The sequence below is a fragment of the Protopterus annectens genome, chromosome 2.part1 (genome assembly GCF_019279795.1).
Source record: "Protopterus annectens isolate FY-2018-M chromosome 2.part1, PAN1.0, whole genome shotgun sequence".
NCBI lineage: Eukaryota > Metazoa > Chordata > Ceratodontiformes > Protopteridae > Protopterus > Protopterus annectens.
The window spans coordinates 746718794-746734634 of NC_056729.1; the positions used below are offsets into that span (position 1 = coordinate 746718794).

Below are 15841 nucleotides of genomic sequence, written 5' to 3' on the forward strand. Positions count from 1 at the left end.
TCTCCGCTACAAGTGTTTCACCACCAGCATCGAGATGAGCAACTGTTTGTAGTTTTGTACCATAGAACCTACATGAGTTTACATTTCCCACGTTTTTCTATCTATTTTATAGATCACTGTCTTGAATTACCATTACTAGACTTTTTTCTTTATCTTTATTCCTCATAAAATGTAATGTCGTGGAAAAAGCATTGAGGATTACAGTCTCCAAATAATGACACACTTAACTTTCAGACTTCATATCCTTCAGAAAATGCATGCAAATGCAAAACCTGTTATTGTAACAGCTTTCTAAGTTTATAAAAGCAATATTTAAAATCTGTCCTGGATTTTGGGCTTTTGCCGCTGCCCACCACCCTCCCCCCAATTATTTTTGGCTTTGACCAGAATTATTGCGCTAAGAGGTTGAGAGGTATGCCAGTCAGTCACAGTTAATCTGTAAATTATAATAGGAACAGCAAGGTGAATTATAGCTCAAACTTTATTCTCATATGTCAAGGCATTTCTCACTTATAGTTCTTTTGTAGCACATGCCATTTCCAGGGTGATATTTTTCCAGATCCACCAGTTTTCTTGCTATGTGTTGGTTTTGCACACTTATCAGGGCCAAGTGTCATTCTGATCTGAACCAAACTTTAACGATTTGTAAATGCACCCTTCGGTTGCTTGTCAGATAAACCATGTAGTTTTAAATCACCCATAGAAAGGAGATGAGAAGTTGTTCAGTACGATTGTTTTCTGGAAGTCAAACTATAGCCATATTCTAGTTTAACTAAACATCTTAATGGGTTAAAGACGAGGAAAAACAGCAGTGGTATCAAAGAATCATCCTGGAACATCCCTCTTAGGATTTGTATCCCTCTGATATTAGGTGTTTGCCCTTTTTTCATGAATCAGTTGTAAAGTGATTTGCCACTGATTCACAGTGATGGCTGTGTAATATATCAATGTATGGCTGTAGCATTTTATAATCCATGAATGTGGAATGCTGTGAAATGCTTTTTTGTAATATATCCATGTTATACCATGCTCCCCCTTTTCACAGCTCCCTGTTATGACTTTTTTAATAATAGTTGATCCTTGGTGTCAAGTGATCGTCTTCTCTCTGTTTTAGTTCCTTGGTTGATTTTCTTTTTTATCAAATTGTCTGTAAGGTGGCTAACTTTATTCCTGCATATAGTTTATGTGGTTTTTGAAGGCAAATTATTGGTCAATAGTTCTTAGGATGGCTTGCAAGTTCTCTCTTAAGGGGATTTATAGTTTTTCCTGTTAACCAGGCTGGTATTAGGTGAGGATGTGCATACAATTAATTTTCAAAGATATTAATGCCTTTAGGCAGATACTCTGTTACACTATCAGTACCTGGGAATTTCAAGTTATGAGTCTTTCATAGGAAAATACTAGGCTATCATTCTTGACTATTACAAGCCTAGCAAGTAAGCAGGGATCAGAATCTAACCCTATACCTTGCGTCTGAGGTAAAGACCTTAACCATAATGCCAATCCTTTCTTTCTTAATTTCTGGCTACTACTTTATCCCATTTTGTGACTTCTATGGTAGTAATATTTCTTACTGTTTTGGTTTTACTTCTGTTTACTCAACATCTTTGTTGTATTCAAAGGGATCTTCTTACTTGTCCACAATTTAAATCCTGCTTGCCCTTGTGGTATATTTGGATAAAGCCGTAGCTATGCCCAGATGACCCGAGTTCAAGTAGTGGCTCAGGTAATTGATGGTGCAGGCAGGGAGGATGGGTGGGCCCATCCTGGGGGGGTGCATGAACACTTAGGGGACACAGTTGCATGGTTTGGTTTTCCTGATGGAGACCATGGAAAACCATATGGTACTGAAGATGTACGGAGGTGTCGTCCTGAAGTAGAAGTGAAGGGCAATCCAGTGCTGACTTTCATGTGCGTCTCAGAGATTGCCCCTTCTTTGGAACAGGCTTTCTTATTCACATTAAACAGAGCCCTTTCCTGGCCCTCTTCAAACAGTTTGGATCAATGGATGGGGAATCACAAATTCACATCTGTGGTACTGCCTATGTCCCCTTATGGAGTCTGTAAGATACTCAATACAAAGGCACAAATCTATGCCATCTTGTTGCCCCAGGGGCCATATATTGGGTAAAATCAGGTTATATTAGCTATGCTTCTAAGAGCTTTTAAGCTGTTAGCCTAGTAATCTCCTATGAACCCATTTATGCCCTACCCTCAGGATGTTATTGGATATGGGTACAGGAATGTAGGGAATTATAGGTAAAAATACTTCTTTGACAGCAGTAAGATGTTGCCTCAGGATGCCTGTCTCCTTGCCAACCTTGAACTTTGTGAAGCAAATTCAGGGGATGTGGGAGTGTTTGTTGTTAGGCCTGGTCATCAAGGAGAGACATTGGGAGCAGTTGATCAGCTCACTGGAGCCAAAAATAGCTCAAAAATAGTTTGAGTTCTTCTTTTTAGGTGGTGGTATTATTGTTGGTTTCTTTCCCAATTGCTTATAAAACTTTTCGGGTCATCAGTGAATTAAGTGTTTCATATTTTTTATTTATAATTTATTGTTTACCATCTCTGTTTTTGTGCTCCTTCTTTTTATTTAGTTCATCATTAGAGATGGTATAACATATCCTTATCAGTTTAATGTAGAATGTTGCCTTTACTGTACCTATCTTTTAAGATTTTTTTGGTGATCTATTCCCCTTTGTACATTCTAATATTTCTTGTCTTAGTTGCTTCTTAATTTGGTCTAATTAATTCTATGCTGGCATTTTCCTTGTTCCCTTATTTTTCTGTATTATTTTGCATTATGATAAATATTTACTTTGCCTCATAATAGTGCATTCTGTTTTTACTCTTACATCATATAGGCATATATGCCTCTCTTAATGGCTCTATTTAAAGTGTTTATCTGTTTTATCCTTCCTCTAAAACTCTGTCCCATAAGCTTTTTATAATATCTTTCTCTCATTTACCCTAAAATGGCTGTCTGTCTGTTATAGTAGATCAAGCAAGTCTTCCCTTAAATCATTCTTTTGTTGACTAAGAATGTCACATTTGTGTTCTCTTTCCTGTCCTTCCCCTACTGTGTAACCCTAAATGCACTATCAACCAGTTCTCTTGTTGAAGGTTCTGAAGTTTTACTTTGTGTTACGCCATTAGCAAAAGTGTCCCATTTGATTCGGTGTACCACATCCTGTGGATTTATTGATTCATTATGTTGGGAAATTGTCTGTATCCCATTTGTTGTATCATTTCCTGTGGATTTATCAACTCATCTCCACATTAAACCTTCACTTCACTTCTCAATTGGTCTATTATCTCTGTTTTGGTTTATCGCCTTTCAACATCAATAAAATATGTTTCTCCTTTGTGTAGATTGTTTCCTGTTTGTAAAGTTTACCATGTTCAGATGTCTGCCTGTATGTGCCTTCAGATATCTTTGAAGCTACAATGATCATTTTGGGTACTGCGGCTTTTGTTTCTCTGCATAAATACCACACCATACCAAAATGTCTTCTTTCCTGATTCCTTCCTTCTATATGACTTTTAAATGCTTCCCATTTAATTACTTTTGATGGCACCATAAAGTCTAATATTTACAGAAGAAATAACTATCAACCCCTTTTTTTCATTTTTCTTTTGCTGTGGTCTTACCAGATCATAAGCTATTGGCTAACCACCAATCCTGCCTTCCAACATCCAATCAGATCCTCTTTGGCATGCTGTTGAGGGGGTGTGAGTAATGCAGTGGGAATGGTGCTGTCCTCCTTCATGATGCGTCACCTTGAGCTTAAAGGCCCAGACTTTCTCCAGTGTGAATGCCCAAATCCAATAGACAGCATATAGTAGGTATTTGTAATAGGTGTCTTTCTCAGTTTTGCAAATGGCATCCTACTTATGAGATTTTTTTAAGGCACGTACCTCTGGTGATTTCCTTTCTCCAGTGGGTATTCTTCTCAGAATTCATACCCCAGACATGTGAGTCGAGCAGGATCCATTTAATCAGTTAATTTCTCACCATTTAGCTCCAGTTCCTGAGTAAGTATTTTAACTCCGATCATCTGGGTCACAATCAGTGCTCATTTGAACTGGCCATAGTTCTCTCTATGATTTGTATTTTTTGTTTCTTGAAGTGAGAGAACCCCCATTCCCTCCCAGCACAAGATCTTCCTTTTATCTGTGAAATAGGTGTAGCATTCAGCAGTAATGCAGTCAGTGATCACAAGTCTCTCCTACTGGGCCAGCACCTATGATCCTCTGCTGCGAGTCCTGCAAAACTTTGTGTAGTGAATAGGAAAACTGCTTCAGATATTCTAGGCAAGTGATACAGAAGTTGTTACAAACTGGTGGTTTCCAACACATCTGCCTCCTCTCACCAAAAAATAAAAGGAAAATCATTTTACCACATAAAGCACAATGAGTTTAATTTCAAGACTGACCTGAGCACTTTTTTTTCAGGTCACTGAATGTCATTTGGAAATGTTTTCCAAAAACACATTTCACCTTTGTGCAGTTACTCTTTGTAAAGTTTACCATGTTCAGATATCTTTGACAGTCTGTTATTTTCAGATATATTGATGCGTTATGAATAAATGAAGGTAATATGTAGTGATGAAAATTCACACAAAAACAACCTCAGACTGGTGAAAGTCAGTATTCACCAGGGGTGGTGACCTAAGTCTCCTGAAGAAGCCTGTCCGAGGACTGCTGCGATAGGCAGTGATATCATTATAGGTGTATAAGGTTAATGTGTTTGACAAGAGGTAATCTGAGATAGGTCAAAATCAGGTGGTGAATTAAACCACATCAATGAATGCTGTTGATGGTAGTATATGTTTGACCATGAAATTATTCATACTTCATAAGGTTAAAAGATGCTAATTAAAAAAGCTTGGTATGATGCTGCATTCTAGTAATCTAACACTGTGTATATACTGGCTTTTCCTAGGTACTGCAGGCTCAGTTAGATAGCCTACTTCAAGGACAAGAGAGCATCAAAAGTTGTAGCAATTTCACAGAGCAAGCCCTCAGCCATGGAACTGAAACAGAAGTGTTGCTTGTGAAAAAGCAGATGTCAGACAAACTTAGCGAATTAGCCAACCAAGACTTTCCTTTACAACCTCAAGAAAATGACCAGCTGGACTTCATTGTAGAAACAGAAGGGCTTAAAAAGTCTATTCATAATCTAGGGACAATTATAACAACCAATGCAGTGGCATATGAGACTGTAGCTACAGGCGATGGTCTAAGACAGTGTGTGATTGGCCAGCCCATGTCTGTTACAATCACAACTAAGGACAAAAATGGAGAACTCTGCAAATCTGGGAATGCTTATGTAACCGCGGAACTGTACACCCCTGATGGAAGTGTAGCTGATGGAGAAATTATTGATAATAAAAACGGCACTTATGATTTTTTATACACTATCCAAAAAGATGGCGATTTTACCCTGTCACTGAGACTTTATGAACAGCATATCAAAGGCAGTCCATTTAAGCTGAAGATTGTCAAATCCACAGATGTTTCTCCTACTACTGATGGAGTTAAAAGAAGAGTTAAGTCTCCTGGTAGTGGCCATGTGAAGCAGAAGGCTTTGAAAAGGCCGGCAAGTATGTATAGTACTGGGAAAAGGAAAGAAAACCCCATTGAAGATGACCTGATTTTTAGAGTTGGTAAGCAGTGGATTTTTTCTTTAAGATGTTTTACTTTTTGTCTTTTAAATCTGCTTCTGACCTACTGTACTTCAAAAATGAGAAACAAAGTAGTAGACCGGGGTGCAGCAAAGGGCTTTGATACTATTATTTTCTTCTCATACTCTCTTATTCTCTCTTGACCTAATCACCTATTTCCTTTCACCTCTTCCCTTACAAGTTCTTTGTGTCTGCCTCATGTTTTTCAGTTCTTTCACTGTAATAGCATCCACTGTCTTGTACTGAACTCTATCTCCTGTCTGCCTTCTGTGAAGCAGGCTTCTGCTATATTCGTTACAGGAATGTACAGTGCCAATTTCAGCGCATTTTGTTGTTATAAGATAACCTTTTATTCTTTTTTATAATTTCCTATTAGTATTTAAAAGTTTTTGTCATCTACTGTACATGGTGATCTTGCTGTCTTCAGGACCTTGTGGTTCTAAAGCACAAACTTTACCTTTGTGCTAGACCCTTCCCCCTATTTTGCTTTGTATTCTTTGGAAATTATGGTCCAAAACTAGCTGCAGCTTTCCAGCTAGACAGTTATCAGTGATACAGGCCAGTGTCACTTTCCTCTTAATGACATTGGTAGCCCTCAATATGCACTTCACATTGTACAAGCCTTCCTGATTGTCTAGTCTCATTGATTGGACATTTTCAAGTCTTCAGTATAAGCACTCACTGTGCCTTTTTTAAACTTCCTAATTGCTGGGCGTAGGTGTACATTTTTTGCACGTTTTTGTAATATTCATTGGTGCTGTATACCTAACTTCTTTGCTGTTTTAGAATTCTACTTATCTATTCCAGGCTTCCTCATTATTTAGTATGTTGCAGATATTCTAAATGGTTTTGGACATGTTCCTAACGACTATAAAGACTCTAAAGTTCCATCATTCAGGCAGCCATGAGGGTGTGTTGTGCTTTCACACACATCCCAGAAATAAGAGCATTTTTTTCTTTTCTATGAAACTAACTCCCACTCCCAGTATTGATGTGCCCACTTCCATCACTGCAAGAACAGCCAACAACTGCCTCAGTTCACACATGCAAGCTCCCACGTGTCCAAATGGGCTACCATCTCTGGTTTGGGTGGAGATGCCCACATATCTTACGACCTGGCTCCTACACTGCCTGATGAGCTGTGGTGCAAGATTGGTCAGAACCACTGCCCCCTCCATCCTAGGATGGAGTTGCCCATCCTCCCTGCATGCATCTTCAAGCACATGAGCCATTAGTCGAACTCCAGTTAAAAAAGTTGGATGTGTATTGGCAGTCAACTTTACTTTATGACCTTTAAAACCACAGAATGAACCTCTGGAAGCTGATATTTTCTTTTTCTGTTTATGAACAGGGATAGCCACCTGGCAGTGTGAACATAGGCTCTAGGTGTTCGTAACTTAATAATGAGACATCCTGTCCCCATGTACAAAATGGGAAAAAGAGGGTTGATACCAATACTGATTATCTAAACTGACAATACATGTCAATATAGGTAACGTGCAGCCCACAGATGCTCCTTATGTGACCCCTGTGACTTTTCATCAGCTGTTAGTTATGTAACCCTCGAGGGTGAAGCAGATTAGTCTTACTCCAGTAGCAGTAATCATGAGTTTTGTTAATGCAGCAGATATTTCCTTGTATGCATCCATTCTATAACTGCTGCACTTGCATGTCAATTGCTGTGGCTCAGAGTATTACAAGATGAGTATCCAATACTCCAGCGGCAAGCTTACTCCAGGACCTTTATTGTCAAGCAAAAATTGTGGATCATCTATCTGGGCTTGATTGTCCATTTAATTCCTCTGTCTTTTGGGTTTCTAATAACATGATGGGAATGGACCCCATTCCTAAATCAAAGTACAATTAAAGTTCATGAAGTTTCACTCCTTGATGTTGGTAAAATGTGCTCTTTACAGCACCCGCAATGTGCCTAGAAATGACTCCTCCTGCAATTCATATAGTTAGTCAGTTAATTACATGTATTGGTAACATATCTAAATAAGACTGTAAACTCTTTTTATGGTACCCATTGCTCCTACTACTATTGGAACTTTCTGGATATCCTTCTTCCACATTGTCCCAGTTTGTTCCTGCAAATTCTGGTGTTTTATGACTTTGTGTCTCTCTATATGCAAGACACTATAATTACTGGGTATAACAATTTCAGTGATCAGTGCTCAGTGCTACTTTTGCCTTCATTGTCTGTATGGTTCAGTTACTGTCATGGAACACTGTGTTTAATTTCATCTCTTTGACAATGGTATTGCATTCTCTTTTTGCTCTCATCCATGCTGAGTGTGTTTGATTCATTTTTCTAACTTGTTTTTGCAGCCCTTTAAGGCATCTTAAACTGAGATAACAAGCATTGCAGCTGTTAAAAAGCAATGTTATTCAACAAGGTAATGTATGGAGCATTTATGCATGTGCACTCTGTACCCATTGCACTCTGTATGCACATACACGCACACAGCTGCTGGATGTTAACGCAGTTTGACTGATCGTCATTGATACAGATATGCTTTACTGTCTAGATGTGAATGTGCAGCAACTTGGGTGATGGCAGACATTTGCTGGAGTCTGCTGTTATCTGTTCTCTAAGTCTTTTAGAAGAGCTTGTTCGTTACTGTTATTGTAGAAGATTTGTGAAGAGAAATGGTAGGTTTGCATTGGCTTAGAATAGACTTTTTAGGCTAGTAACCTTCTTGTTTCATCTGAATCTGCCTCTTTGACTGACTTGTATTTGCTGTGAATAACAGACTTGATAAAATGCATTGAAAGTCAAACTTAGTATTTCAATTGTTGGCTTTAAAAAACCTGGAGCTGAGAGCAAACACTTGCTTTGATAATCAAGGCTCCTGTTTATTTTAAATATGCTTGTCAGTGTCTTTAGTATACCACAGAAAGCTTTTAAAACATCATCCATACCTCAGTGATGTTTCCTTTGTCCTTTGTTCTCTGGGTAAAATGGTACAAAGTTGTGGTTTTGTTGTATTTAAACAGAGTGCACAATATAAGTGTGAATTCATGGGGTCTATATCACTTTGTTGAAAGTTCATTACCACGAACCTTTATTCATCAAACCAAATACGGTGAACATTCACTTCAGCGAATGCTCACCTCAATGACTAACTTACCTAGGGAAAGAACGAGTTGGCCATCATCAGAAATTTGCCCTTTTCCCCTCTGTAGTGTAATCTCATAGTTGGTATATATAGTTGGGGGGGCACAGCCCCTCACATGGGTGGGTTTGAAATAGTGTGCTTTGTGTGACTTTCAGAATGCTGGGCAACTCATTCCTTTCCCTGGATAAGTCATTTGTTGGTAGTGAGCATTCGCTGTACTCGGTTTGATGAACAAAGATTTGTGGTAATGAACCCTCAACAAAATGATATAGACCCAAATTCCTCTTCTGGAGAAAACTGGTACAGTATGTACTGAATTCTAGCACAGTTTAGCTACAATATCTAACATACAGACATTTGACTGATTTGAGGAGACAGTTTGAGACTAAGTTGGGTTCACTTTACATTTTATTTTTTCCATGACCCCATCTTCAGCCCTCTGCAGCATCTAAATACCGCAGCCCAACTCCGTATTTTGGCTTACCATGTTTTACAGCTCTAATGTGGGATGGAGAGTTGTTATTCTGGTAGTACTGCATTTCTTCAAACTATTATCCTTTGGGACAGACAGACTGGTGTGATGTTTTGTCGGAAGTCACAGACATCAAACGCAGTTTGGGAAGTCAGTGATATACAACAGTCCAAAGATGTATACTGAACAGCTGCATTTTCAAAGTTAACATACATGTTATGGCAGTGTAGTTTACATCTCTCAACCACTTAGAGCAAACAAATCTATAAATAATCAGGAGAAAAAGGCCCCAAAATAGGGACAGATTTTAAACATTGCTCTTATAAACTTAGAAAATTGCTAGAATAATAGGATTTGTGTTTAGCATTCATTTTATGAAGTATATAAAGTCTGAAACTCAAATGTATGTTATTATTTAGTGACAGTGACTTGCCAGAAAACCACAAATTATATGAGAAACAGACCAAAAATATGAGACAAAAATCTGGATGGTTGAGAGGTATGGTTCAGTTTAAGAATAAAGTAAAACTACATTATAGAGAGGTCTGTGGCGCAGAGGAATTGGGACCCTAACTATGACCCATATGACTCCTGCAACTTAGCTCTTGAAGGAGCTATATGAGGTGCGAGAGGAATGATGAAACAGAGCCTGCTCACTTCTCCCTGGGTGGCAAGCTAGGGCATATGCATGCACTGTCAAGAATCCCCAATGGAGCCTAGATGTGGATGGAGATGGAAGATAGGAGTGTGGATGAAGCATCATAAATGGATTTGGGTAAAAAATCCTCACACTTTCCTATTACACAGCCACCCCTTGGGACCTAGATGATGTCCATGCCATGACTGTTCTCATACTGCTAAGGAATGAATGGGTAGAGTCATAGCAATTGACCAGATGAATGACCGGTATAGGAGCAACCCAAGAAATGTAAACTGTATTAATGAATGGTTAGAAAAAAATTATGAGACTCAAACTTTTGATTGTTCCATAAGTTCACAAATGTTTTCTTGAGTTGAGTATTGGTCATGAATGATTGCGATATTGTAATGTTAATAATATCACTAAGTATGGCAAAATTGCTCTGAAATAAGGCCCACCCCTTTTCATTATTCTGATAGGGCCCAAAACAAGAAAAGTTGTAAAGGGACTATTTCACACTACACTTCTGTAAATATTTTATCAGCATTTTCCCTTGAATTGGCACCATACTTACTGACTGTTTTTCTTTTTTTGCTGTATTCTTAGTCCCTGGTGTAGCCCCGCTCTGTTCGCTCTTGCAGTGCTCGGGCTCACTTCGCTCCTCTCCCACCCACCCCATATTTCCTTTATAGCTAGCCACTACTTCCTCCCTTCATCTAACTCCTCCCCTTCCTGCATATCCCTGCCTATCTAAAGTACCTATCATCTCTCACTAACATATCTCGTCCCCTCTTAAAGAATGCCAGTGTCTATTACCCCTGTTCTACTCCTACCTCTACTACTACTTCTCACCATCACAGCACCTCCTCCATACCTAACCCCAGTCAATAAGGCCCCAACCTACCCTCACTCACATACCTCCTCTTCCCTTCAACAACCTGTAGCCATCTCTGCATCCATCCTCCCTACCAACATATTCTTTCCCAAAATAAAAATCCCTCCCTCTTACTATTCCTCTCCTAAATCCAGAGGAATTCACCTCAATGACCACCCAGTTAAAAGAAAGCCATACTATATCCCTAGTTCTCTGCTCATATCTGGTGACGTACATCCCAATCCTGGTAATATTACTAACTCTGCCACACCACAAAGCACTCCCCTCAACTATAACCAGTCATCCATACCTAGGAAACATCTGTCTCTCTATTCTATCAATACCTAGAGTATTCTAAACAAAATAAGTCAGTTTCATGCATGGGTATCTCAAAATAACACTGACATTATCTCAGTTACAGAAACTTGGCTTAAACCCCAAAATCAAGATCAAGACTTTCTCAATCCAGGCTATAACATCCTCCGTCTGGACTGCATTAAGAAGAAAGGTGGTGGTGTGCTATAGTTTACTCTTAATAAATTCACTCTCTCCCAAACTAAACAACCTTTTCCCTCATTCTCACCAGCTGAAATACTATCAGCTAACCTTAAGCTTTACCATAATACTATTACAGTAATACCCATAAATATTCCACCAGGGGACAATATCCCACTACTGGAAAATTTACTGTCATCTCTCTCTCCCAAAACATTCCTAACCAAACTATCCTCCTAGGAGATGTAAACATTAATTGGCTGAATCTCAATAATCCCAACTCTCAGTATCATATAAATCTCTACAGATTTTCACAGCTAATCTCTCAACCTACTCACACCAATAAAATACACTGTCCAGGTCCCCTGATAGACTGGATACTAGGTTTCACATCCCTGCAGGTATCATAATCCAGAAACTCTACCTGCCTCCCTTAGTGATCACGCACCCATTTAAGTGCTTAGATATACCACACATCTCTCAAAACCACACCAATATATTACCTGCCGAAATCTTTCCAACTTTAATCCCGAGACATTCTAAAGCCTTCTCTCCAGAGTTAACTGGGACTTCCTTAAATGGCTTCCACTAGATGATGCAGTAAAAGCCTTTAACTCAACTTTCCTTACCATTTTAAATTCCCTCACCCCACCTAGAACGTTTGAATAAAAACTAATATTTCATCTTGGTGATCTAAAACCACCCACACTCTTATGAAAAGCAGAGATAGGGCTTGGAAAACATGGATATGATCCAAACTCCCTGCAGACTTGCAAAAGTACAAAGAACTTCATAATCAAACAAAAAACAATGACAAAAAAGCTTCTACCGTAACCACCCAGCAACATTAAAATCTGATCCAAAAAAATTCTGGAATGCTATAAACCAGATACGACACTGGCAACCCAGCCTCACCAAACCCATGTACCGATAAGTCTCCTGAAGAGACTGCCAATACTTTTAACACCTAATTTATTGAATCTATTTCCAAACTGTCTAACACTACACCCTCTATCCACAACTTCCCTAACCTCCCTGGACCATCCTCAACTGCTGACTGTGCTAACTCCCTCTCTCTCAAACCTGTTCCTACTACCTACATTAAAGCCCTACTCTCTAAGCTCAAACCATGCTCTGAATCAGCTGACTATATCCCTTCATACTTTCTCCAGACTGCTGCACACTCCCTGGCTGTGCCTGTATCTATCCTTCTTAATCACTCCATCTCTGAATCTAAAGTTCCAACTATCTGGAAACAGTTCTATACTCTTTCTATTCAGAAAGGAGGCAACTCCACAGAAATATCCAATTTCAGATCTATCGCCATCCTCTCCCCCAAGACATGTATACACAAACATGCAATGCATCATCTCTTACATGAAAATCTTCTCACTCCTACCCAGCATAGCTTCCGTCCTAAGCACAGTACCACCACAGCTCTTCTATCCTTCCTCAACACTCCCTAGCCAAAGACAATCGCAAACTCCTACCCTGTCTATTCTTGGACCTCTCAAAGGCTTTTGACACTGTCTCACACTCTTTATTACTTAAACTCACAGACCTCAACTTCTCTCCTGCTTCTCTAGCATGGTTCTCCAGCTATCTCACAGACAGCAGTCAGTCAAATGGGACTCTACACTTTCTTCCCCCCTTCATATAAAAACTGGCATTCCCCAAGGATTCATTCTTGGACCTCTACTGTTTAATCTTTACCAACTCAATCTACTCCTCTTGTCCTCAGTCTACTATTGTCCAATATGCAGATGACTCTACAGTCATCACTATTGCAAACTCTCCCTCTGAACTCCTTTCAACCACCCAGACATCCTTCAACTCTGTTAAGACTTTGCTCAAAAAAACACCAGCTTATCCTCAACCCTAAAAAAAACTAAATTACTTATCTTTCTCTCTAAATCTGTTAACTACACCAAATCATGCTTTAACATAACATCCTTAAACAATACTCCCATCGAAATTGATACCAACACAAAACTACTTGGCATCACCATAGAAGAGCAACTAAAATTTGACCTACGTATTAACAACTGCATTAGAAAAAAACACCAGAAGTTAGGACTTCTGTACAGAAATAACAGATTCCTCACCATTGAAGTCTTACCCATGCCTATCTTCTTCCTTGTTTAACCTACTCCTCCCAAATACTTACTAATCTAAACTCATCTCTACTTGCCGAACTAGAAACAACCTGTCACAAGGTGGCCAGATTCACAGCGCAACACTCATACCAATCACATCACTGTCTCTCACTCGAAGTCCTAACCTAGAGTGAACTGCCTTACCTTCTTCTTTCGTCTTTTCCCGGTTAGGGGTCGCCACAGCGGATCATCTGTCTGCTCATGATTGGCAGTGGAATTTTACGGTGTCGAGTTGCCAGCCCGGCGCCCAACCTTCCACAGAATGCACACACACACACACACACTCACACCTAGGGCCAGTTTAGAGTGTCCAACCCACCTACTGCATGTCTTTGGGATGTGGGAGGAAACCGGAGCACCCAGAGGAAACCCACACGACCACAGGGAGGACATGCAGACTCCACACAGAAGGCACCACAGCCAAGAATCGAACCAGAGAACCTCTTGCTGTGAGGCAGCAATGCTAACTGCTGCACCACCATGGCCGTCCAGCGAACTGCCTTACCTACTACTCCAATATCAGCTCCAAATGATGCACTCCATCCTATATCAACCATCTTACTGCCCAGCTCTATCGTCTCATCACCCATTACTCTCCAACCAGACAACTCAGAAGTTCAACCCTAGACCTACTAAAGGTTCATAAACCAAAAACTAAGACCGGCAGCAGCTTATATAACTACCACCCCTCTATTGCATGGAGCAAACTACCTCTAGAAATAAGAAACTTGACAAACCCCAAACAATTTAAACTAGACACCAAAGACCACTTTAAAAAAACCTCTGGATCTGTCACTCCTCACAAGCCCCCTCCAGCCTAAATCCTCCCACTTAGTTTCAGAGCAACTAATATAGATCCTGACTCAACCTCTACTTCCTATCCTTTTCACACATATATCTAACTGAAGCTGTATACTCCCATTAGGACTTCCTATTAGCATATTTCCTGTCTAACCACTACTTCCTACATTATTAGCTTAAATTTTATGCATCCTGCTTGCTTAATTATTATATAACTTGATATTCATTGTTGTTATGACTGTATCTGCCTAAATAAGGCCTTGTGATTTGTTCTCCTGTTAATTTCCCCATTAAGTGCCTTGTTTACAGAGGCTGCAGGTCCTCCCTGTGCACGTGGATTTTTGCTGGATGATCAAGTTCCCTCCTATATCCCAAATAAATGCTGTTATGCGAGTTGATGGTCCTGTAAATGCCTATAGGTATGCCTGGTGTGTGTCTGTCTTGGTCAGTAGCCAGAAATTGATTGGCTTTGTGTCCTGAACCAGTTCTTTGCCTGATATCCATTCCTTCACTGGATAATCGCATCTTTTCTGTGACCTTGAATAAGATAATCAGGTATTAGTAAACCAATAAGCTGGTATTAGTTTATTTTCAGCTTACTGTATTATTAAGATACTATTAATTTGATAGTTTATACACATTTCCAAGTAGAACATTGTCAAATGATTTTGCCATACATTGCTGGCCTTAGGCATAGGCCAACTAGGCAGCCACCTAGTGCACCGCTCTAGCAGGGGCATTTTTCCAGTGTTTATTTAATGTAACTAGACCAGGATGGGGACACCGTGGAGTCCTTTTGCCTAGGGCACCAGTTGACCTAAGCACGCTCCTGTTGCCATATTATTACTATGTTTGCTTTGTTTCTCAGAAGTGTAGTTGGTTACAAGTACAGTGTTAAAGGTTTTTACTCTATTAATATATGTGAAAAATACATTTTTGATTTTGTTTTATTACTACTACTGAATTATTTTCATACATTCTTAGGATATTTATTTTTTCTTTGTCATTTTTTACTTGTATATGTTTACATTTTCCTTGTTTTCCCTGTATTGTTATTGAATGCACTTTATAAACTACAATTGATTCATTTTAGTGCATTTATTTTATCCTAGTTGCGGTTTTATTATTATTACATTAGCTGTATTCCAAAAAAACAAAAAAAAAACAGTATATCCAGTATACTATTGTTTCCCAGTCTGCAGATGCAATAAATATAGCTTGATTTTTCATATTTGTCCTGTTAAAATGTAAATGCTGGCTCACTGGTATTACTGTTTTGCTTTTTGATATCCTATTCCCTTATTAGTAATTCAATTCCCTCCAAGAATATGTTGTTTAACTTATTTTTTTAGAGTTGTTAATATTTCTTACATTCATTCATCAATTAGTTTTCAGCATCTTAGTCACCCAGCCCATGTTCATAGGGAGGTGGAATGCAACACAAAACACTGTTTTATTTCTTGTAGTATAGTTTCCCATGTCGTATGTGACATAATTCATGTTGATAATCCTGTGAATTATTGCCTAAAGACAAATATACAGTATAAATTTGAGGACAGATTACTATTTACACATTTTACTTTTGAAACAGTTT

General features: G+C 39.1%; 1 protein-coding gene across 5 annotated transcripts in view; it reads left to right on the forward strand.

The window, feature by feature from the left end:
* Window positions 1–15841, forward strand: part of TRIM2 (tripartite motif containing 2) — a 1116451-nt gene that overhangs the window by 937061 nt on the left and 163549 nt on the right. For all 5 annotated transcript variants that reach the window (XM_044062463.1, XM_044062466.1, XM_044062467.1 and 2 more), the window contains exon 6: window positions 4946–5669. In XM_044062463.1, coding sequence (XP_043918398.1) covers window positions 4946–5669 — 724 coding nt within the window. The remainder of the gene's footprint in view (window positions 1–4945; window positions 5670–15841) is intronic.